Here is a 26,251-nt window from a genome sequence, read left to right on the forward strand (position 1 = left end):
ATCCTCCACCAACAAGCCGGATAGACAAGTGAAATGTATCGAACCAGATTTAAAACCATGGTTAATTTATCTCATTGTTGAAAGAGACAACTCAAATCATATTGGAAAACTCATCCTAGATGATTCAGTCTCATTCATGGACGAGACGTCAAAAGAAGTGACTGCTACTGATCATCACTTACCCTAGCCATTAACATCACCACAATGACAATTCTTACATGAAAATGTCGCATTACCATCAATCTATACAGAAGACTCAAATAATGGATCCAAAAACCCAGGCAACGATTCCCAATAGTTTCCTTCACGTGTGTAAACTGCATCTATCTGACAACAGATATACCTATCTAAATTGGTGACATTGCTATATAGGCCTTTTATGACACTACAATGACCAGACAGAAATGGCAAGGCTCAACAAGTAATCTCAGCTGCATCATCAATGTTTCTAGGGCATGAATTGGCTAATGAAGGTTATGCTTGAAATCAGTCCATAATAAAATGTTACAAAATAAGTTTTACTTCCCAGTCTCAGTGGGGGAAAAAATCTTCTTAGCAAGCCAATCTTGCTTAGCAAATGCTTCCAAATAGTCTACTATAACATGGAAAGAATCTAAGGTTGTAATGGTAGAAAGTGACATTGAACACAACCGTACCCTATATAGAAAATTCAGAGATTTTTAAGCTCCTCAAGCCAAGTTGAAGCCTCAAATATTCAAGATTCAGACCAAACAAATCTACCAAACATTAAACACAAAACAAACAAACAATGAAGTTGAAGGTCTACCATGAAACCAAAAAAAATTATAACACCATTTTACCGTTCTCAAGTTCATTCATCTATAATCTAACCCGGAAACATAGAGCAAGAAATGTCAACGTTCCACGACTACTTGAACAAGTTAGGCCTTGATGCCTTGTAAGTGGTTTTAAGCTTCCTAGTAGGAGGCCTAACCTTCTTGAACACAAGAGGGAACTTGATGTCCCTCTTATGGAACTGTTTGGTGCTCTCCCTCTTGCAAAGCTTAGCAGGGATAGTGGCCGTTTTGATGATTTGGATGCACGGTGATCTCACTCTGTGACGAGAAGCCATCTCAGTGTACATTTGTTCAACACCACCATTAAGAGTGGTGTCGCGATATTCCTTGTACATGTTGTGATAACCTGTTCGACTTTGGTACCGCAACCAAATACCATAGTTCTTGATCTTGGTAGGGTTCTTCTCAAAAATCTGTTATCAGAAACGACCAGCAATAAATCGGGAGAAAACTCTAAGAAGAATTATAAAAGATAATTTGTGAATTGAGATATTCACACAAAAATGTCACTAAAGCCAAGAAAATTATAATTATTCTGTCTTGATATCAGCAAGAAAAAAAAATCAGAAACAAAAAAGGTAATTCTCATGTGACCTTCACAACTCAAAATTGCCACACGGAATTTCTTTTGAGACCATCAATCACACCAATATTTTTTCTACTCTTTGGAAGACCTACACAGTCACAGAATTCTCTGGATTCCCTCCAAAATTCATAAAATTTGTTCCAAAAATTCATAAAATTGGACGAATAGGGACTAGCAGTTTAAATCAGCAAATCGACAAATTAATCGCTAATTTATCAATTAATAGCTGAATATAATAACACTTTTACCTTTCACTTCCAAAATTTTATTTTCTTCAACATTCAAATCTCAAGAACAAGATGGGATTTTTAGGGAGATCAAAGATGATGGACTTTCCTAAGAAACCCAATGTATATATATATATATGGGGGGCGTTCAATGGCCAACTTTTTGGCAAAACATTTTTCAAAACATGAGTTAGAAGTTTTGAAATGGGCTGATTTTTGGTGAGGATGATCTCTATGGTGAGGAGATCATCATCACCAAAAATCAGCCCATTCCAAAACTTCTAACCCCATCAAAAACAGTTTACAAAAAATGGACGGTTCACGATTTTTCAACTGGTAAACATGGGTTAAAAGTTTTGGAATGGGCTGATTTTTGGTGAGGATGATCTACTCACCGTAGAGATCATCCTCACCAAAAATCAGCCCATTCCAAAACCTCTAACCCATGTTTTGAAAAATGTTTTGCCAAAAAGTTTGCTAAAAAGTTTGCCCTTGAACGCTACCCTATATATATATATATATATATATATATATTTTTTTTTTTTTTTTTTTGAATATTCCCCAAAATGTTCCAGATTTTTTTAAAAATTATTTTCTAATGGGGGATTTCAACCAAATGGGTTTGAACATATTTCACAATGCCACCTAATGCTTTCAGGCACGATCCTGGTTCATTATTACAAGATAAAATAGAAAAATCAAGCTCAATGGCAAGCTGGAAATCATCCTTTATGCTGATTTTTCATTTGTAGAAAAACAACCAAAAGGAGGGCCAAAAACCCAAAACAAGAAATATTATAACAATCTAGTTCAGATTCGTTATCTAATTGAACAAACAAAATTCCATAATTTTGATTCTAAAACGAAATAAACAAAAAAAATGGAGATCAGATAGAATGGCAAAAACCTCATTGATTGCAAGCATTTGTCCATTGCTCTTCTTCACCTTCTTGAGCTTCCTCAAGAAATACCTATATCAATAACAAAGACAATAAATCAAAATTCGAAGAAAAACCCAAAAACATATAATCAAACAGACACAAAGGAAACAATCGAATTCGAATACTATGTTCAAAGGTTTAACTTTCTTACCAGAACTTTGATTTGGCACGAACCTCGTTCGTGGCCCAAAGCTTCATCCTGTAAATCTTTGGGTGCTCATCTGTTTCCGATGGGAGAGCTCTCCCCACCACCTGGTATTGGTGAAACTGCAACAAAGAGAGAGAGAACACCATTAGAATACACACTGCGTTTCTGATAGAATGGATAACATAACAAAGGTCCAAACTTTGGTCAAAACCAGAAAACCCCTAAAATGTAACAGATGAAGAAAGCTTTGATTGAAAATAAAAAAAAACCTAAAACATCGGATCAATGAAATCTAAGAACTAACAAAGATATAGAGAGAGAATCTCACCCTGAAAGTCACCATCTCTGCAACACCTTTTAGAGGAGAGATTTGAATCTGAAAAATCCTAAATCTAAAAGTTTCTTCTTCACCTTGGAGGGTGATGGACGGTTTTCTTTCGTTAATATACGATGATGAAGAACATAAAACCCTAGTGCGTGGTTGTCGAAGAGAGCTTTTAGTGTCACACCAACTTTTACTAAGAGCACTACAAGCTCTTTGTTCTTTGGTGACTTCAATGAATTGGGTGTTCTTAGAGAAATTTGGTGTGTCAATAGAATCTCTCTTTTGAGATCTATTTCTCGCCTCGAACGAGTCATCTCCTAAAAATCGGTTTTAATTATGGGTGAGTTACTATTTTGTGAGCTAAACAGGGCAAAATTTTGGTTCCGCTACACTATTCATTTTAATTCCCAAAAACATGTTTTTCTAGTGATTTCCCCACTTTATTTTTATCCAAAATACAAAAAGCTGGTTTAACTCAATCAAATTTAATTGACTCGGTCACGATTGTCAAAATATCACATGAATCATATTTGATCTTAGGTGAATCGATTTGAAGATTGATTCATATGGAAAATCTTGCTCGGTCACAAATGATTTTTACAATCATATTAATAGTACTTATCATTTATAAGTTCAATTATTTTTATTTTTCTTGGATGGGTGGTGAGTTGGACTTGAACCCACGATCACAAAATTTCTTTGCAATTCATTTGAAAATTATATGGTGAAGAAAGCTATGGCAAAGAATTACAACCTGGTAGCATGGTTTTAAAACTCGTTTTGACGTCTTGTGTCGTCCATGCACGAGATCGAGTAGTCTTGTTCAACAATGAGGCAAATGAACCATAGTTTTAAATCTTGTCCGATACATTTGACTTGTCTATCCGTCTCATTGGTGGACGATATCGAGGCGTATCAAATGATTTGGCTCGATCTCGGATGAGATTTTAAACTATTGGTAGGGCGTCCATGTGGACCCAACTCATTAAATCACGTGTTAGGATTCTTCTAGCAGTCAGAATCCTAGTGAGATTGAGTCTATATTGTATTAGGAGACTACAATCTCTTTATCAATTTATCCCTATAAATAAATAATGATAATTATGTGAAACACAACCAAAATATTAGATATTCTCTTTATTTACTCTCTTCTGTAAGTTCAGCAGATTTCTGGGTTTCCATTGAAGATCCTAGGATTTAAGACGTGGAGTAGCGTTGACGCAACGCATGTTTGGACTTTCCAATCTTCAATGATCAACTCAACGTGACACTACTATAGGTTTGGATCTCCGCTGCGTTTAACAAATACGCTCTCTAAAATCCTTACATGGTATCAAAGTAAGTAATTACAGGGATGTAGGAGACACTTTACATGTCGCGAGGGGAAGTGTAAGCAATAGTCCCACATTGCCTAAGTATCATAATCTTGGGCTATACATAAACCTATGGCAATCCTCACCTTATAAGCCAATTTTGTGAGGATGAGTTTGGCCCATGGGCTTCTAAAAAAACCATGCCTAAGAATAGCCATTCAAGTGGAGAATTCTACTGACACATTTGGCATCATCACACTTCAAACAATGGAAAATGTTTAAATTCTACAAATTTAAAAAAGGGAAAAAAAATCTCATGATTATTTTCTTACCAAATGCCCCATATTTAACACGAGGTAAGACAAATTTTGATTTCATGGAAAGTATTTTTTTTCCATTTTGGGGAAGAACTTTTCATCTTTTCAGATTTTGTAAGGGGTGACGAAAACAGTAGTCCCTTTAAAATAAATTTCCTCTTCCATTGTGATGCATTGGACGTTATACAAATATTCTATTATGACACTATTAATTATATAATTTTAGATGGTGTATCTTAATCCATATTTGATGTTTTAATTATGTTGTAAGCAACGTTGATGTGCCCATAGAAGTTTTCTTCCTCTCAACTCAGAGTTCTTTTACAGACACACACACACATACGAACGAAAAGGGTTATTTTAGATATCTTGATTTTGGAGATCCCCATCTTTCCAACTGATCATATGCCCCCTGATCTTCATCTTCTATTTACCAAACATATCTTGAAAAATTCATGATCAAATAACGATTTTAAATGTTGTCAGTTGATTCGTGAAGTTTTTGAAAAAAAATCTTTGACTTTTCAGAAAAAAAAAAAAAAAAAAAAACACAAGATTAATCATAATTTAATCATTTTTTCACTGTTTTTGAGAAAAAGTTCCACCGTGCCGAGTTGTGAGGTGCAGGTGGTGATGATCACCCTGGGTATGCACTAACAGCCTTGACAGGCACTCCATCACAACTTAGTTTTATTTTTAGCATTTTTTTAAGTGTTATTTTATCATTTAATATATAAATATACATATATTTTTTAAACTTAAAAAATTATTTTTATTTTAATTTATCGGATGTTTTCCCGACTTCATTGATTTTGTTGCCAAACCATGCCCCTAAAAAGGAGAAAAAAAAAACAAAAAAAAAAACAAAACAAAACAAAAAGCCAAACCTGTTTTCAATAAAAAGGTGATCGTCATCCTAACATTTTCTCTTCAAGAACTCCATTGATAGAAGTTATACCAAAACAGAAATATTCTAAACAGCATTTGGAGTTTTATTGCAGAGTAGTCATCTTGAATTTCTAATATTGTTGAAGCTAACAACCACCCATATCATGCACCGCAACAATTCATATTCTCCCCCACAACTACTAAGAGGCACGAAAGCCATTTTATACTGGAGAAAAAGTAGAGGAGGCAATACATTTTCTGCAGTAGCTGTTTTGAGGACAAAGGAGGGAAAGATTATAAGAATGACCTCCCAGTTGTCGAGGAATGTATGATAGAAGAACACAATAAGAAGAATGTTTTTAATAAGAGTATTATTTAAAAATAAATAAATAAATGTATCGCATGTTTGCTCCTAAGCGAGTCTTCTTTTTATTTTTAGCGGAGGTAAAGACTTTAACATTTCTAATAAAAGGATGTTTATTATCACTGTCAGATACAAAATAAGTACTATACGTATAGAGTACTTTTCCTCACATTAATTTTTACAGTGGGAACAACCACCGCAAGTTTCCCATCTACTGTTATAAATAATCAAACAGTGTATGAGACGATAATGATGTATCAGCTACGGTGAATGCACGTTCCCTACTCTGTTGTTTTTATGAAATATATTGTCGCTCTGGTAGATATAATCCTACATCTCACTATAATGGATACCACCAAATATTATGGCAAAAGTAGAATACAAAAACCAAGATATTTTTTTACCCTCTACATATGTCATGCTTCAGCTGTGTTGCTGTCTTCTGTACGACTCCCCAACTTGACGATGTCCTTGACAAGAATCTTTCCTTCTGTTCCAAGGAATTTGGCAAATGTTGTAGTTATATTTCATCAAGTGAGCAAAACAACAAGCATAAGAAGACATACTTAGTTGAAGAGAAATACTTTCACCTATACTGCTTTATTTTTTATACAAAGACACGTCACCCTAATTTTGTTTTATCAAATAAACTTAAATATGATTTTGATTAAAAGAAAAACTACTTTTTATAACACATACTATTAAACAAGTTCTTTTATCAAAATAATTTTTTGGTACCAAAATGATAGCTTCCCAATGAATCGTCTCATTAAGTTACCTTCAAGAAATAGACACCTGGCCTAGACATTCCAAGATGAACTGATGTTTTCACTATGGGTTCAATGCTCTAAAGTACATGATTTAGATTTTTTTTCTCCTTGAAGCATTGGAAATGTTTTTTGTTTTCTTTTTTTTTTTTCCAAACAGTAAAAAAAAAAAATGCAATTGGTTTCATCTAGGGTTGAGCTTCTGTCTCTTGAAGAGGTTGATTTGGAATCTTACACCGTTTGCGATTACTTGGGGTATTTGGAAGGGAAGAAACTCTATAACTTTCGAAGGAAAGGCACATTTGAGAAATGAAATCTTCATTTCAGTCCTAGGTCTTTTATTTTATTAGTGTAAGATCTACAAAGAGATCAAAAGGGTGTTCTTTGAGGACTTCCTAGTCAGGTGGGATAGAGTGTGTAATTTATCAGAGTCCTAGCTTTGTGCTTTTTCCTTTTTCTGGGGTTGGTCATCTCGACCTTCCCTTCTTGTCTTTTGTATTTTCCTTCTATCTATCCAAAAAAATAAAAATAGATCCAATCAGGTTTTACTTGGGAAGTATCCCACCTATGAAGTTTATTGATCAACACAAATATGAAGTCATCACATGAAGAAAATGAGTAGGACTACTAATAGTTGAAAACAAAAGTTAAAGTTACCAACCTTTATCTTTAGAAAGGTTGCTGATAAGTTCTTGGACACCCTCCTTGCCTAAAGTGTCCCTGAGGTATGCTGCTGCAGCTGCTACCTCCTCAGGAGTGACTTTCCCATCATAATCCCTGCAATATATGGCATCGATAATCAATTATGGTTGAAGCTTTTCCCCTAAATGAATGTCATATAGTTTCTAACACACAAGGTCAAAGCACGACTTGACTATGGCGTCCATTTCTAACGAAAAACCAACTTAATGTGAGCTTGAAAAGTATCAAACTGTATCTTTTTGGTCTGTGAAAATAATAGTAAGTAAATAGAATATTGATATTTTTTTAATAAAGGACAAGAAGTGCTTGATTAGGGTTTCAGATTAAAATAATATGAATCTCTATTTTGAACAGAATCCCTCAGTGATTACAATAACAAAGTCGCCTTCATTACAAAACAGATTTTATACACTTGATATAGCACGCTAATGCAACTATGATGCGTCAGTGTACTAATTTCGATATTTTAGAATAATAACAGAGAGATTTCATTAAAAGAGAAAAGAAGGCACTTGCCATATGCGAAGACAAACAATTTTTCACAAGTAAAAGAAATTTCATTTAATAAGAAAGGAAATGCGATTAGGGGACAATACTAAAAATCTCAAATTATTTATAAAATCCACAGAAGTAGTCCCATTGAACTCCTTGGGAATGGTAACCCAAAGAAGTGGCTATGCTCTTTTTAACGTTTACTCATTATTAGTCACCTTCATGGTTTTCTTTATTGAAGCTCGGCAATTTATAAGGAAAAAAAAGGCTACACCTAATAGATGACTCGAATAATTGGTTCAGCTGCTTGGTTTTGAGCAGCCACTAAACTGTGGAAAATGGTCAAACTTAAGTTCAAAGATTAGATAGTGAGGATCTTTTGATTGGATGGTCCGGAACTATTTAACAGGTAATAGTCAAATAATACCAGTTTCTATTTGACATAAGATTCCTTTTTTTTTCCCTTAGATGGGTAAGCTGGACTTGAACCCACAACCTCAAAGTTGTTTTGCGGTCAAACTTATGGGTCTATGCCCATGACATATCATAGTGATTAACGGAATTTTCTTCAATAATTTCAAAACAGAATTTTATTTGCTGAATATGGAATATCACTGACATCCAAATCAAGATATACAACAAAATTATTCACCTATCAAGTAGTCGCCAACGGTCACCGATTTTGGCATCCACATCATCAATTTCCTTTTCAAGTTTTTGGAGCATAGCATCAACCTGAAATTTGACAAAACGGTTGAACATAAAAAGCTTTCCAAGTGCATAAATAAAGTATCACAATCACAAGGCAAACAAACAAGTGATCCCCAAAACAGCAAGGATTGAGGCTTTGAAAGGCCATTCTGGCTTTCCAAGTCTTGTTTAAAACGCGTTTTGAAACTTCAACGATTAAAACAATAAATTTAAATAAAAAAAAACACATTCTTGCTTTTTAAACTCGCCTTATACGTTTAAAACGCATGTTTTTTTATGTTTTAAATAAGTTCTTTTAAATAACAAAACCCCATTTTTTGTACACCTATAGTTTATTTCTATAGCCTTATGGTTGGTTGTGATTTGATTTATAAATGTTGTTTAGTATGAGATTTGATGATAGCGTCTTGATGTTATGATTTTTTAACTTTTTCAATAGTATCTTATCCTGCTAGAAAGATGGTTAAACTTTTTTAGTTTCATAGAATGTATAATTATGTGTGGAAACATGTTATCATGCATATATATTCAGTAGTGTTTTTTTTTTTTTTTTTTCTAAAAAATATATTGGAACCAGAGGTGACTCCTTACCCTGTCTATCAGTGCAGAAGAAATCTTTTCTCCCACAGCCTTCTCAGCAAAACCATCGCTGTCCTCCCTGGCAGCTCTATATGCTTTGGTAGCCTCTTCTTCACCTTCTGTGCCCTCTTTCTCTACCATACTATTATACAGTTCTATCTGCAAAGAGCAAAATTAACACATTCAAGAATATAATCTACAGAGAGGAGAACAAACAGGAAAAAGGAATACGACACAAGATTGCGATTATCTATTTGAGCTGGGTTTTCTAGAGCTAATCTGCACAACTCTCTTCTCAGGATTAGAGGGGTTTTCTTTGCAATTTCTAAGGTGGTGGAGCAAAAAGGGGCCCACGTGGTTTTGCAATCACAACGTCTATATGGCAAGTTTCACCTAATAACACCCATACAAGGAAAAATAAGCATAAATGGGCTGACTTCCGTGAAGATGATCTCCATGGATTTATAAGGCTAGAACTATCGGAATAGACCCTTTTTTTTTCTGATGATGGGAATAGACCAATTTTTGGTGAGGATGATTACTATGGTGAGTAGATCATCCTCAACAAAAATCAGCCCTTGACTCATCACCATGTCTGCCCTAACAGTAATGACATTGGATTCTGATCCATACATGTAAGTAAGTGGGCATGTATGGATGGATGGTTTCTGGTAAGTATGATCTCCTTCCATGGAGATTATCACACCAAAATCACGTATACATCTGCCTTAAGGAAAACAGAAAACAAAGACAAAAATATAAAAATGAGAAATATATATATGATGTTAATTCTTTTTTTTATGAATCACATGCCAAAAGGAAAAAAAAAATTGACATCCTTTAAAAAAAAGGATTAACATACATCCGCCATCATAGAAAAGAAATATGTCACTACTGAAAACAATGATATTCATTAGTGCTATAACTTCAGAGTCAAACATCAAAAGTCAACGATAACGAATTAATTAAATCGGCTCCACATACCTCCTTATTAACAAGCCTCATGAATTCTTCTCGCTCCCTACTCACTGACTGCAATAATTAGCAACAAAAGCAACATGAGATTTAGAACATATGGAATCACTCAATCATATGAACATAAGACGGAAGCTTCACAAAGTGAAATGTTATAAGAGTCCAATCCTTACAGATGCAGAAGCTAGAACAGCCAAAGCACGGCTGAGCTCACAGAGTTGCTCTTGTTTCTCCAATGTTTTCGCTTTTGCCTGCTCTTGTGCTTCTCTTGTTGTTGGAATTGTCATCTCTTTCAAAGCTATATCCTCCTGACTAATTCCAGATTCTTTCATCCTAGCTTGCTCCTCTTCCTCTTTCTCTTCTTCCTCCTATAATCAATTAATTTTGTACAACCATTTAATATTGAAACCTCATCCCAAAGTTTTTGGAAAGAAGCTGCTTGAATCCAAGGCACAAAAACATTGTCTACAAGTATCATATAAGCAGAGAAAATGAAAAAGACCAACTCCAGAATTTTCTGGAACAACAGCTAAGATATATTTGAACAACTTAAAATAAAAAAATTAAAAAATTACAATCCTTCCTTGAGGACCGAAAAGAAAAGAGAACTTTTTTGTTTTTGCTAAAGAATTCATGAAAAGATCTATTTTATATTTTAAACATAAATTACTCCTTCCTTAAATTTCCCTAAAAAATCCAATAGAAAACACAGAATAGTCTAAATACTCCAATATTCTCCTACTAATGTCAATTACCTCTTTCATCACCTGTCCCCATTTGTGTTTGATGTTCTAATATTTTCCCCAAGATGGAAAACATTTGTTGTTATTATCTCCCACTTTCAACTAATTGATTTTGAACTTTTGTTGCCAGCCGATTTCCTCCTTAGAACATGTAGAGAATTACCTATTTAACTCCTCTATTTCACCTTATCCTTTCTAGAAAACAGGGCCGTCTCCTCGTTCTTATTGAATTCTACCTCTAAAGATAGAGCCTTCCATCTTGAGCCACATTACTGAAAACTTCTGTATCCCACTCCTCTTTTTATCGGTTCAGTATCCCACTCCTTGATATGCTTCGTAGAACATTAAATTGCATCTGGAGCCTAATTCAAGATGCAATAATTTATTTATTTTTCCCACTGCTCACACGTTATTTTGTGAAATCTTGTTATATATCATATATTGCAACTCCAAATGGAGTGGAATGGAATTTTGGCTATGGCTAAAGTTGATCTAGGACTCACCTCCTAAATAATCAAAGGAAAATGTATTTTCCAATTCATACACGGTAGGGATTTTTACTCCTTGTAAGCTATGCTCAGTTCAAGTCCACATCCACAATTTTTTTTCTACAATGAAGTCTAAGAAAAATACCCCTCATTTTGTTAACTGACTGAAACATTTTTCATTTTGAAAATGTATTATGCTGAAGTCCACTTCAACATAGCATGGGATACTCCATCCATTTTTTAACGTGCATGTGCATATTGGGAGGAGGGGCCATTGTTTGAATTTAGTGTGTTATGCACAAAACACACACCAAACATATCTTACACTTGACGTACCAAAGCATGTTTAAACATGGCATCTAAACACTCCCTTTAAATAACCAAGTTGCTTAAACCATCAAGCAACTCCATAAAAATCCCTGGTCCTGAGCTCAAATGATGCTAAAAGGGTATCAATGCTGGCCCATACCACATGAATGGCATGGAGGAAGGATGTAAAAGATTTGTCATGATCATATAAAATTCATGTACAACCATAAGTAAGCAAGCAGATACTCTTATCGTGTTTCTCATGCTGTTAATGCACTAAACTTGGATAAAACACGACACAAATCCAAGGAAAGGCATATTGCAAGAGTCAGATTTTTCATGATCTTATCAAAATTATATAATCAGAGAGCATACTGCAAGAATCAAAAGTGACGCATAATCATAAGATAATACATACAACAGGATTGAAACTATATGTTCACTGAAGCAATGGAAATCAGTTTCAAGACAAATAAAAAATAAAAAAAATAGCAGTTTGGTTGATTAGTAAGTCCAGAAATAACATGCTAGAGGCACATTGAGATTCTGGATTCTGAGGTTTGACAAATGGTACATAAATTCGACAAGAGAACCCCAGGGCATAAATGTTATTCATACCTTGATAAGTTCTTCTTGCATTTCTAGGAACTCCAATTTCCTCCTCCTTTCTGAAACAGAATCTTCAGATGGAAGAGCTGTCACTCCAACAGTATCCACAACTTCGTCTGGCAAAGAGGACATTGTATTCATAACAGCCTCTTCTGGCCTTAGCTTTCCAGACACAGAGAATGCTCTATACCAGAAAGAAGAAAGTCAGATATAGTCTAAGGTTTTGAAGTACGTAGGAAGTGTTGAGGTTTTAATACCTTGAAAGAATCAGAAGAGAAGAGGGCAATGCGTGATTGAGAGACAAATCCAACCAATCACGAAGCTGCAAGAAGAAATTCCAATTTATATGAAATAGACACATTTGACCTTAATCTACTAATATTTTTATGCCATTAGTAGCAGCCTTCTAATTATAACTATAGTTACTAATTAACCAACTTTGGAAACAAATTCAATAGAAGACCATTCCAAAAATATCACAAATTAAAATTAATATTTGAAAATAGAGCAAAAGGTATACAGGTTTTAAGACAAATATCAAATAAAAAATTATTTTCTCTGCATCTACAGTTAAATTCAAAGTAGTTAGCTATATGTTATGATAATCCATTCATGGCCAACCCTACAAAGCAGATGCTCTTCTTTTGCACGACGATTGACAGTCAAAGTCAACCACCGACAGCTAAATAAAGTTCAAGTTTAGCACAAGACCTGTTGGCGCATTTCTTCAATTGAGAGTGATCCAAGTATGCCTCGTTCCCTACAAGCTTGACGAAGCTCAGCTTCTGAAAGGGACTCCACCCCCTCCGTTTGAATCATCCTATCGTCATTCTTGATCCTAAACCAGGAAAATTCGCACATAAGTAATGAGTTAACACATTCCAATTGATGTGGTATTTTAGATCATATAAACCAATAATATCAAAGAAGTATCACTACAGGCATAGTCACAATTTGTCCAATTCTCCTTAGAAGTACCAGCTTAATAAAAGAACCAGGTGTATCATTGCAACATATAAACCAGTCCTTAAGAAAAATGATTGTTACAACTGTATATGTTGCCCCTCAAAGAAGCATAATAGTTCTTCAAATTAGAAGATGAAAAAAAAAAACAATAAATCTTACCATTGTAGTCTTTTACGAAGCATATAACGTAAATATGTATCCGTTCCATAAGGGCTGATTCCCATATATTTGCACATATTTACTAATCGAGGCCTGTAAGCAACAAAATATAAAATTGTCCATAACAAATTGCAAAAAAGAAAAATTTAGAATCACAACAAGCAAAGAGGCTGCCAATACAAATTGAATTGGCACAAATAAAAAGTAAAATAAATAAAAATTGAATTGGAAGGAAGACATTAAATAGTGAAGTGATCACAATAATGCTGACCTGTTGATATTGTCAAGAGTAAGCTCATCGTTGAACAATTTTGCAAATCCTAAAATCTCCTCGTTAGAAACACGTGCACCAGTCCTAACCTATTTAAACATACCAGTTCACTATTAATTGTGAAACCTTTACCATTAGATATAAAAATCAATCCCATAGAGGACGTGGGACTAATGTAACAATACAGAAAAACTATGTACCTTGTTCAAAAATTTATCCAGATCTTCTGCTGTCTTCTTTATTTCTCCACTCCGTGAGTTTTGAACTTCCTTTGCCATTTCTTTGACTGTGTCTTGCAAAAACTTAGCGTATTCTATTCTTGCATTAAGCCTCCTTTTCAATGCTTCCTACAAATTGAGCATTTGAAGTGTGATGCGTTCTAGTCAAGAAAGCGGGTTGTAAAAGATCTTAAAAGGAGATACACATATGTACATCTATATACAAAATTACAATGTTTTAAGGAAGTACCATGAAGCATACACCTAAAGGTGAGGCAAATAGAGAATGAGCTACAAGATTTACTAATCATACTTAAAACAAGCCAAACAATTAAATAATAATTTTTTTTCACTATTTTGGTACTCTTAAAAGTCCTAAATGGATATGATTCAAAAAATCTATTTCCTCTCATTTGATAGGTGTTGAGTGTATATTTTCCTCCACTCACGGGAGTGTCATACCCAAATTAAGCCCCGTGACCCTCTTATATTCATAATTCTCCCCCTCTCCAACAGATTGGTCTTTTGGAGTAGTTGATTGGTTAACATGGTATTAGAGCGCTAGGTTTGTATAGCTCAAAGGTTCGATTCTATCCACCCTTATGGGTGAGGGTGAGTGTTGAGTGTATATTTTCCTCCACTCTTGAGTGTGCCATACCCCAGTTAAGCCCTGTGACCCTTTTATATTCATAGTTCTCCCCCTCTCCAACAGTTTGGTCTTTTGGAGTAGTTGGTTGGTTAACAATAGGAACCTAGAATCACCATCTCTTGCCCAGTTTTCCTACTTAATAAAAAAGGGTAATTATATTCTCCTTTCTTGTCAGGTACTTCCATTCGTAACCCAAATTTATTATTATATGTTATTATCTTTTCCCATTGATATATGAATATTTAATTACTTTCGATTATCTCATTGTTCTCAATACAACTACTAAACCGTTACGTATCAAATGTCAACCATCCAATAACATAATTATCAAGTGATTGTGTCAAATGTCAATTATCAACAACAACAACAACAATGTAGAATCTTTACCTGCTCTTTCATCTTGTCCTGGAACGTAGACGGCAACATATTCGGAAACAATTTCAAAAACACCGGAAGTAAGAACTCCATGAAAGGAACTATGATAAAAACCGCAACAGGAACTAGCCTGAAAATATCCGCAGTAGTTCGAGTCAATTGTTGCCTCTCTCTCCTCGAAAGACTCTTTCCGCCTGCAAGCCTTAACAATAATCTCGAGCTAATCCTAACATCAGCCCACAATAACTTCGTACCGAACCAATAATGCTGCATAGTTTCCAAGAATTCGTCTTTCCAATGTCGTAATTTTTTCGCCCAATCTTCTCTACTCATAGCAGCAATATAGCTCAAAGCTGGACCGATTCCCAAAAGCGTCGACCATAACTTCTGTAGAATCGATTTCTCAATCTTTTGAGATTCTTGCAATTGTTTGGCCTTCGCTTTAGCTTTCGCTGTACTCAAGCCTTCAACTGCTTGATCGCAATCCTCGGCCGATGCCTCTTTTATCTGACTAGAATCAGACTCTTCGTCATTTCTTTCATTTTCAGGACCCAATTCAGGTTGTCGTTCTCTCGCAGTAGCAGTCGAAGCATTACGTATGGATTGTGACATCCATTGGATTCCAATTGAAGGAGAAATGAACTCAGATCTTCCATTTTTCAAACCTGGAATCAAGAATCCACGAGAATTTAGATTAAAGAATCCTTTTGTTGAAAGGTTTAGTGATTCCTTGCTGGAAGGGAGATTCGAAACAGAATGAGTATCCCTAGAATCGAAAAGGTGAGATGATCCGCCATGTCGGAAGCTCGAAAGAGATTGAATCAAGCGAGAGTTGTTGTGGGCGTAATCTAAGAGGAAACTTTTCCTTTTGAGAATTGCTCTGGAAGCCATTTCTGATTAACTGTTGTTCTCTCTCTATGGAGAGAACTATGGTCATGTCTTTGGTTCGAAACTTGATTAAACCCTAAACCCGTAAAACCCAGTAGCAAGGAGACCTGTCTAGTGTCTGACTTTCACTTGTTTTAAGGAGCAAATCTCCTTAAAGCCCACTATGGCGGCTGTTTTGGATTGTTTGATTCTGATTTTGGATTCTCAGAATCGGATATGAGAATAGATTTTTAAACTCTAGAATCTTATATGACTACCTGGTTTTTAGAAATTGATTTCAATTCAAACGATTAGAATCGTCATCTTATTTTTCCCACCGTTTTTGTATAATTGTAATACTAATTAATGCTCATTTTTTTTTAGTAGTAAATTATTACATTATTACATAATTAAGTGTGTTTCGTACTACTTTTAAAGTCTGAACAGAAATGGTCCACTTTTAAAATTAAGATTTTAAAATTTAATTCTTGTTTGTTTCATTTCAGATTTCAAAATCAAAATTCAAAAATTTTAAATCAACGTTGAATGAAACTTCTGAAGTCCAGTTTTTTATTTTTCAGATTTAGATGTTTTCAGACTTTCAACTTTAAAAGTATTACTAAAAAGTAGCTTAAGTGCACAAACATACAAGTAATATATTGTAGACATACAGCAGATAGGCCATGGCTGGTTCTTGATTGATTTTAATTACGATTATGATAATGATCATAGGATGATCACATTGAATCAAAGTACCATTGGATTCTAGAATTGGAACATGGGAGGACTGTCAATGGATCGGGTCATGATAGACTTGAGTTTGGTCCAAATAGAATTGAATTGGATTCAAAACCAAAGCAATGCTTATAGATCAGGTAGCGGGTCTGATCCGATAAGTGGTATCCAATTCTATAGTCTGAATCAGGTTGCACAATAGAGGAAGGAAAAAAAAAATACTGGAGGTAATTCCATAACCAATTATTAAACACTTTTCATTCTTAATGTCCACTCAACCCCTTCTCTTATTATAAAGATCGATATAAGAGAAAATTAATGGTTGAGATCAACTATTTTGAACCACAAAAAAAGAAATAGTCATGATCAATGATTTGTAACCCTAGATCACTTTTCCCATACCTATATCAATGACTTAAATTATCAAGATCAACCACTTGTAATATATCAATTATTGAAATCATAACGATAAACACTTGTGAAAAAGGTCAATCTTGACAATTAGATGTTACAGCTTGCAAATCAAGATCAACTATTTTAAATGAGAAAATAGTCAAGATTAACCATAATTATATCCAAATCGTTGCGGTCAATGCTTCAATCATTGATATAAGAACGATGAGGAAAAGGATGTAAAGGGCCATCAACAAACTTGAGTATCAAGTTAGTAGGCAAGAAGTGAACGATATTTTAGGGAGAACAAAAGTTGCAACTTTAAGATCCATTTCCGTCAACTTCTAGCAAAAGCTGAAAGCTGAAAGTGATCCACTTGACATTTCTGTCGATTTCAACTTCTTGCTTCTTAGGTCTATTACTACCAAACATAATTTTTGAACCCCAAAACCGCAAGAAAAGCGCTCTCCAAATGCTACCTAGACATTTTCACTGTACAAAAATTTGCACATCTACAAGGCCCTTTCTTGTTGCAACATTCCCACCAACCTACAAACAAATTCTCTTTAAATTCTACAAACCAAAATGCATAAGAATTCAGAATTTTTATACACCACCACCTCTCCCAGATCCCGTTAACGTGAACTTGGACGAAAGAACCTTTTTTTTTTTTTTTTGGTGTCAGAGGATTGATTACTCGGATGCGATACTCAACTCATTCATAGTTCTTGCTAATCCCAAGTCCAATGTATCCTCCGTCTTCTTCTCTTTAGCTTTGGCCTTGTCATCCTCCTTGTCGTCCCCTGCTTCTGCAGATAAACATTCTTGGAATCTGAAGCAATTGATGAGGTGATCGTTTGTTATTCCAACAACCTGCATGAATGAATAGATGACAGTTGGACCCACGCTCCGGAACCCTCTTCTCACCAGGTCTTTGCTTAACACGTCTGCCTTTGGAGTCTTCACGGGTACTTGTCGGGGATATCGGAATCTGCTTATAATCGGCTTGTGGTTCACAAAGCTCCAAATGTACTTGTCAAATGACCCAAACTCGTCCATTATCTGCAAAGCAAATCTTTACTATTATAAGGAGAGAAGGCTCTTGTTGCTTAGTTCTCAAAATTAGAGAAGTATCTTTTTTTATATTTTGTAATCTTCAAAAACCCTTTAATCAATATTTTAAATTACAAATAAGCCCTTTTGATGCATGTGTGTTTGCACATGCCACCTCCAAGTCTCCTGTAAAGTTAATTGCAGCATCAACCATACAATAACTGAATTCCTGCCACTTTTCAAAGAGAGAGATAAGGAGACTACATATGCGACCTGGACCATTCACGTGCCTCCCCGCATTGGAGATCTAGTGGCTAAGAATCAACTCGAAGGAATATCATAAAAACCAATAAATAGAGCTCTATTGATTGGTCACTGAAAAAAAAAGGAACGAAAGGAAGAAACATACAGCAAACAGATTCGAAAGCATCTATATATCAGATGTTTACAATCACACAAGAACTTTGATTTTGGGGCTAGGGGATTAGATGCTTCACGTAAACAAGATGGTGGTTAAGTGCACCATACCACCAACCAGGCTGTCTAAATCTAACTATTATGTTTTTAAAAAAACAATGTATGATCTAACATGATCAAAGCCATATCTTGCTGCTATAATTTTGGATTGTAAGGATAACAATTTCTTAAAAAAAGTTGAAAGAAAAAATAAGGGATAGCTACCTTGCATATTTGACGGGCATTTTCAATGATACCACGCAACTTTATCTCTGATAGTAGGGAGCTAGCACTGCTTCCTGGTGCCGTGATCTTCTTCTCATTCAATTTTGAGACGGCAACTGGATCAAAATCTGCAAAGACTTCCCTGTGTAAAACCATGTGCCAAGAGAGTAAATATGAAGAAGGGGAGCCAGAGCAAGGCCCACAACTTGCGGGGTCACTCTAGATCTTCTAAATTAGAATCAAACCTATTCAAATAGGTCACAATTCATTTTATGGAATTTTTTTGGATGGCAAAAAATTGACATAACAAATACTTTAAGGAACGTAGTCAACTGATCGTGAGATTTTTTTCATCAGCTAGAAGTAGGACCAATACCTAAATAAGTGTCTCTTGTTGAGAATGACAGGCCAAGTAAGTTCAGCTAAAGCCCCAGAAAGGATGAGCAACTCGAACAGTTTCCTGCATGTTGTCAATAATATCACGCACCCTATGAACTCTGCTGTATTGAAGTTTTTCTATCTTCAGATCCAAAACTCACTGGGGAGGGAAAAACACAAAGAAGGTTGTGATCTCATACCTATCATCGTGGACTGGAACTCCCCATTCTTCGTCGTGGAAAGAAGCATAACACAGATCTGTTTGTAACAAATGGAAACCAATGAGCAGATAAGACTATGGGTTTTTTTGTTAAATGGATATTATAACAGCAAGAGAACACCAATGTCAGTTAAGCTGTGGTTATAAAAAGTATAGGAAAACAGCCTGGAAAAAAAAATTAATGTTCAAAAAAACATTAAAGAACCTGATACAATTCTGTATACCCACTCATCAGAAAAACCAATATTACAAACATGCTCACTCTATCATAATATAATTCAGTAGATAAGATTTTCTACCTTTCTAATTTATATATTCTAATCAAAACTGCTTAACAATAAAAAATATATATTCTAATCAACCCTGCAAGTAGTGTGCAAGTCAGACTACAAAGATAATAAGGGGTAGTTGAGTTCAAACTTCAAATCAACCCACTGGGAGGCATCTATCTTTCAGTTCTCAAAATTCTGCTACATACATAAGAGGCCAGGCATATGATATAATTCATCGGAAAGACGCATACAAATTTCATATGCTTGACATGGATGAACGCTTGCCTTCAAGTTAAAACTTCTATGTGGTACAATACTCCAATTGGTGTATCATATCTCAAATAAGCCACCACTCTTTATATATATAAAAACATTCATTCAAGAGCTTTCTGTTGAACAGTTCAAAATAGTTTGTGCACTGGTGCATAAATTCCTACTGAGTTTAATCATGTTAACATCAATTGATGAATAATGATTAGATCAAATAATTAGGATTCCATAAACCCAAGGAATGGCACATAAGTACACCATTATGGCTGAATATACCCCAAGATCAATACGAGACCATCATTTAAAAATGCACAGAGCGGCACCCAGTCATAAGCATATAGTCTATACCGCATAAGTGTTTTTGCTAGATAGGGTGGCCAAATTTTTAACGACTTGCCAAAGAAATGTTATTGACAAATAGGGTGGATCAACAGGTGGCATGATTTTTGGGCCAGGGTCCAACAAGGGGCAACCAAATACATGTAAGGATCAGATTCTTTTTTTGCATATATTATCTGCTCAAAAATATATTTGTGAGTATGTCGATGTGTGTGTACATAGATGGTATTTCTAAAATCCTACAAGTTACAATTTAAATCCTATTATTCAAAATAATTCTTAACCCAAACAATTTTAATCTCATGCTTAAATCATTTTACTTAAATACCCAAAATTTTCTTGTGAATCTAATGATACTCTCAAGTCTTTTAATCCAAATAAAACATGGAACACACTTGAGATGAAAACGACAACTTTTTTGTGTACTGGTGTCTCCTAGATGTTTTTTTTGATCAGTTGTGTATCCTAGACTTCAGAAACTACAACAAAGAAAATCCACAAATACTTATATCAAATAAACAAAATTTGATAATAACTAAACCCAATTCCTATTTCGGAGCAAAAATGTTGCGTGAAAGCCTAAGTATTATTTTCGCATTGTTGTAAAGAATTGACGGATAAATGTACATTAATAGATACATATCTTCTTGAACAGTCAACAGAACTGCATATGTATGCCACTAGATATTGAAATACTACATAATTTGGACTCTGCACTAGTGTAAATAATTAATCTAAAATCAGAAGCACAAATTTACCGGTATTTGGCGTCACCCAAGCACACCTCTTTTTGACGTGTAAGTTATCAGTTGGAGACGTCGAACCAGTATCACTAACAAGCTTTTCTGGCTTCGAAAAAGATTGCTTCCTCCAACTTGCGGTACTACTTGATCGAGTTAACCTTCCAGTAGAAGCTCTACTGTGAAACGAATCAGTAGAAGCATCCGATGAACAAGATGCATCATCGAGGGACAAATTAGAGTGCTGCCTTCGTAAAACTGATGGAACATTGATATAATGCATCAGCCGCGGCGAAGCAGGAATTGATGGAGATTTAGCCTTTTTTTCTTCCAAGTCGTCCTGCATTTTCTCTGCCTTTCTCAAAGGCTTCACAGCAGGTTTAGGTTTCGACTTGACTATCGATCTTGCCTTGTTTCCAGCAGGACCAAGGACAGGTCTCACCTCCTCTGAATCTGCCACATTTATCGACCTAATTCTAGGAGCTCCAGACATGAACAATCCCTCAATTTCCCTTAAATCGCAGCTTTTCCTTCCGAGGGCCTCTCCAATTTTAACAGATCAAAAGCACCATCAATAATCTACACTACAAATCTACAAAAACACATAGATTCCAGATTCTAGAAATCAATATAATACATCCTCCTCGAAGAATCTGGAGTTAATCCAACTGTTATCTAAGCTCCATTACCAACTACCACTCAAACCCACTCAACTAAAACCCTAGAAAACTCATTGACACAGAAAATCCACGAAACTACTAAATCTAGGGTTGATTCAACCACTAAGAGTCTTGATTATCAATGAATCCTTCAAATCCACTACAGAAAAAGCTTCAAACCCACATATTCCATGCTACATTGCCGAATCCAAAGATCTGAACCTCAAAATCATCTTAAGTACCCATTTTCAATCCCAAATCCTCAAATTACCCTAAAAGACTCAAAAGAAAGAGCTGAAAACACAATTTAAAAAAAAAAGAAAAAAAATACACCTTCGAATCTGACCTAATCACGAAGAACAAATCTAAGCCTATCAGTTCACATGAAAAGATTTGCGGATCGAAGATCTAGTGATTTTTCCATGGACTAAGACTCGAGAAAGTGGGAAACATCGTAGAACAAGCGAATGATAGAAAATTAAAGTGAGGATTGGGTGTTTTATATGGAGGTGACCGGAAGAAATTGAACAAAGAAGGTGACTACCGGCTACTGTCGGTCAGAATTCGAGCAGGTTATCCTCGTGCCGGTGGTGTAGCTACTTTTTCCAGGTGTCCTTGGGAGGAAATAGTTAGGATAGGAGTTCAAAACATCACATTTGATAGGTGGTTACGTGTCTTAGTTTTATTGGCTTTCGTAAAGAATGCAATTGTTGTAAAAAGTTGAGGCCACCTTGGGTCCTTAGTATGGAGCATGGAATATGGACCTTGTGTTTTCAAAGTAATGAATTAATGGTATGCCGCTTGACTTCGATCTGTATGAGAGACTATATAAAATGACTAAAATACCCTTATCTTCCAAAACTGATTGTCTTCCCTTGAACTTTTTCAATCTCTACGATAAATACTTTTAACTTCTTATAAGAGAGCACACATTTGCTGTTAAAATATTCTGTGCTAAGCTGATGAGCCAATAAGATGTTGCCACGAGTATTGAAAATTATTTAAAATTGAAACTCCTAAGTGTTCAGAAAATTTTCCCCTTGGGGTACGTTTGATTACGAGGAAAATTATGTAAAAAACGATTTGCCATGGCAAAAGGGTATTTTCACATGTTTGATGCACCAAAAAAAAATATACAAGGAAATCAATTTGTAAATCCAATTCTTACCCCCCCCCCCCCCTCCCCCCAAAATCAATTTGTCGGCACACACAGCAAATCCAATTGCATTCTCGTTTCTTATTAGATTTCAAATTTTTTAAGCTTTAGAATAAGATATTATATGAGTCTAACTAATAGTTTAGTGAGTAGTGAGTAGTGAGTAGCAACTACTAATTGAAGAGTTATAGTAGTTGTAACTATAGGGTGCCTATTGAACTTATTTTTTTACGTATTTTAAACAAGTTCTACATTGTTTGAACTTTGAACTAGTGGTATAATGTAGATACCTTTCATGAGAAAAAAATTATTTACTAACTTAGTAAAGATTTAAGCCTTACTAAGGGTTATTTTGCTCAAATGGATAATCACATTGACAATCAAACACCACTACTCTCTATATTTCATAGAAAAACTCATAATATTTATTCAAAAGACAATTTCCTTGGTGCTTGATCAAAGGTTTTGAAAATGGACGGCTACCTAACTCCCAATTTTAAACGTTCCAATAGTGAAAAGTAATTTTTTTTTTAAATTTTCTTTTCTAAGTTCATAGAACTTTGTGCTCTACAACCCTAAAGCATCTTATCATGGTTTTGAATGCCAAAAGTTGAGCCCAAGGACCCTTAAATATTATACATATAGATACTCTCAATACTTTTATATTGGGAGGAATTTGTTATCCTATTTTATAAAAGAGATTATTTCAATTTTTTCACAAAAATGATTTTAACATGATTTTTTTATATAACACAAAAAACAAATTAAAATAATGGTTTTTATTGTTTTAAATGCAATTTAAACAATAAAAATATTTTTTCATGAATTTTTTCATGTTGTGCTTAAATAGTAGAAAATGATTTCCTTGGCAAATGATTTTCTAGGCAGTAGTTTATGTGCATTCAAATATGCCCTTAAATTTTCTCTACACCAAACAATCACGCTTGCTTTTTCAATACATGTGGTGTCATACCATTGTCCATCAGCTTAGCACAGAAATTTGTCAAAATCAAATGCGTACTCCTTATTAGAAGTCCTTTATTTATTTGTTTTTTCTATGGTTTTTCTTTAAAAATATCCATCGCCCTTTATTTATTTGTTTTTTCTGTGGTTTTTCTTTTAAAATATCCATCGTGTTTGTAGGATCAATTCTTATCAATCATACATCTGGCACATTGGGGGATGTTTGTCAAAGACGTCCCATCAGGAATTCTTGGTGTCTTCTCAAAGCCCTCCTACCAATAAGACCTCACCTCGAAAGAATCCTACTAGACTAAGGTCATTTTCTACCTAAACGAACTATATAGAGTTTGTAGGTATCAAGTAGCTTAGTTGGTAAAATCTTCAGTTGATGATAATAGTGACCTAAGGTGAAAACTCATCGTCACCAAGTTACTGAACTCATAAAAAACAGGTTTACCGATAATAAAAAAACAATTAATAGTTCAAGTTCAATTGTCATAGTTAAAGAGCAATTTGCACGAATACCGTAACATCGTTATGGGAAATGTGGCAAATGTTCGGAGAGGTACAACCACCTCTATGGTATAAGGTATAAGTTCAACATAGCCTACAAACCTTAAATAGGATAATGCCATGTTGCGACCTTGGGCACCCAAGGTGTAACATTGGCCTCTCCCACAAGTCTTGTGTACATTGTGCCACCTTAGTTGTTGAAGCAGATAGATACACATGTAAGATTGTGTAGATGTTGAGCTTCACTGTGCTTTTGTCACGTTCATAATATATAATCCTGATAATATGACTCGTCAAGTGGCATACTCAAATTACTCCATGACGTAGACAAGTTTGGGAATCGTATATCTATATGCATCATGATACACATTTACATTGAGGATACATATTTTATGGGAAAGTGCAGTCATGTATCCCAAGCGTTCAAATCTACGATACCCGAACTTGTCACGTCATGGAGTCATTTTGAGTATGCCACCTAGCAAGTCATATTATCACGACTCTAACATATAAGGATTTAACCCACAACCTCAAAGTTGAATTGCAATTTGTCCCACTAAGCAATGGGTTCAAACCCCATTTATGCTAGTCTTAACATTTTTTCTCTAGTCAAATAGACAATAAAACTCATTAAATGTAGACCATAATTGTTTTGAGGCACAATTCAATAAAATAAAATAAAATAGATTTTTAATCCAAGTTATCAATGTTTTATTGTTAAAGATTTGCTCTTTTGGAACATGTGGAGCGCATGGAGATCGGTGATTGCTCGTTTGATATTGGAGTGGTTAAGAAGGCTTATGATAATGTGACATAATCGAGGTCAGTTGCCACACCCCTGCTAGTCTGGCCTACCGTGTCTAGACACCCTGTCATAATAAAAAATATTGTTCAAAGATGAAATGTATCGAAAGTGCCAACTTAACTAAGTTGGTAAAGACATGTGGAGTGTTGATCATGTGATCTAGGTTCCAAACTTGTTGAATCCACATGCCCCCACCCCACCCCGTGCTTATTCAAAGTTTTTTTCTTTTTTTGTTTTGTTTTTGAGTTTGACACTCCCTTATTTCTCTCTTGCATCCATATGTATAATTTAATTTTAATTGCTTATTTTACTTTTGGACTTGATAACAAGGCGCCAATCAAGGACAAATATCAATTTTTTTGTTTTTATGTTCTCATTAATTACGTTTGTCATCATTTACAAAGACTCCATTTGTGATTGGGTCAACCAGCGGCCTCGGCCCTGAAGAGGTGGACTGTACTTTAGATTAGCCTTATACTATATCGGGCCTAAGTTGACTATGCTCAAATCTGACCTTAATGGGCTTGGTTTGGACTTGGGTTGATTCTCAGGTTCTATATAAAATTAAATTCATGCATTTTTTTAAATCATTGAAAGCTTTTTTATAATTTTTATTAGGGTTCGAGAACTAAACTGATTGAAAATATTACTAGAAATGAAAGTAAATTTGTTATTTATGATATATTTTAATAATCTTTTTGTTATAAAATCATACATCCATCCATAATCATTGACATTTTGAAAATTGATTATGAGATCATAAGAAAGTTTAGCTTTTAATTTCGAGATTAACTTTCCAATGTCAAAAACGGAACGATTGCCAACAAGATTAATGATTGCCTTTGAACACACAATTAAGGGAGAGATGAATCGGCTTTTTAAGCCAACTCCAACTTTGATTTGCTAATTAATCGTTTCATGGTTTTAATTTGAGCTATGGACCCTAATCTAAAGGTACAAATATTCATTTTTTTGTTCCTAATGATATAGAAGTTTATGTAATCGACAAAGATGCTTTTGTGGTTATTGAATTTCATCTTCCCATATCAAATGGGTTCATTCTAAGTAAGTTTGTGTTTAACCATCTTTTTATTTTTATATTTTTTTGTTTGAGTCGCGATAATCTGAGGCCGATGATGTGGCACGTGCATAGAACTTCAAATCTTTTTCTTCGGGATACAAAAGGAAAAAGATTTGTGGTTCTGTGCACAGCCACATGCGTCACTTTTGGTGAGTCAATTCGTCCCTTTTTTTTTTTGAATCGTGA

At 34.8% G+C, this 26,251-nt stretch overlaps 3 protein-coding genes across 3 annotated transcripts; all 3 read right to left on the minus strand.

Annotated features, from left to right (window-relative positions):
- Positions 1-662: 662 nt before the first annotated feature.
- LOC147392727 (large ribosomal subunit protein eL20-like) lies at positions 663-3,208 on the minus strand. The gene is made up of 4 exons (XM_086456806.1): positions 3,049-3,208; positions 2,724-2,839; positions 2,539-2,602; positions 663-1,231 (listed from the first exon to the last, which is right to left on the minus strand). Exons 1-4 carry the CDS (start codon positions 3,061-3,063, stop codon positions 890-892), a joined length of 537 nt encoding a protein of 178 aa, XP_086312932.1. The 5' UTR covers positions 3,064-3,208; the 3' UTR covers positions 663-889.
- A 2,814-nt stretch (positions 3,209-6,022) lies between these two features.
- LOC147392728 (uncharacterized) lies at positions 6,023-16,000 on the minus strand. Its single transcript, XM_086455260.1, has 13 exons — positions 14,953-16,000; positions 13,899-14,045; positions 13,699-13,787; positions 13,428-13,520; positions 13,014-13,140; positions 12,560-12,624; positions 12,312-12,486; positions 10,327-10,521; positions 10,163-10,210; positions 9,191-9,337; positions 8,541-8,623; positions 7,356-7,471; positions 6,023-6,417 (listed from the first exon to the last, which is right to left on the minus strand). The coding sequence occupies exons 1-13, from the start codon at positions 15,829-15,831 to the stop codon at positions 6,344-6,346; spliced, it is 2,238 nt and encodes a 745-aa protein (XP_086311386.1). The 5' UTR covers positions 15,832-16,000; the 3' UTR covers positions 6,023-6,343.
- A 1,180-nt stretch (positions 16,001-17,180) lies between these two features.
- Positions 17,181-22,026, minus strand: LOC147392729 (uncharacterized). Its single transcript, XM_086455262.1, has 5 exons — positions 20,907-22,026; positions 19,248-19,305; positions 19,046-19,129; positions 18,670-18,811; positions 17,181-17,997 (listed from the first exon to the last, which is right to left on the minus strand). Exons 1-5 carry the CDS (start codon positions 21,379-21,381, stop codon positions 17,629-17,631), a joined length of 1,128 nt encoding a protein of 375 aa, XP_086311388.1. The 5' UTR covers positions 21,382-22,026; the 3' UTR covers positions 17,181-17,628.
- Between the last annotated feature and the right edge of the window lie 4,225 nt (positions 22,027-26,251).

This window comes from Akebia trifoliata, chromosome 10 (genome assembly GCF_017979445.1).
Source record: "Akebia trifoliata isolate Shusen 1 chromosome 10, ASM1797944v1, whole genome shotgun sequence".
Taxonomy (NCBI): Eukaryota; Viridiplantae; Streptophyta; class Magnoliopsida; order Ranunculales; family Lardizabalaceae; genus Akebia; species Akebia trifoliata.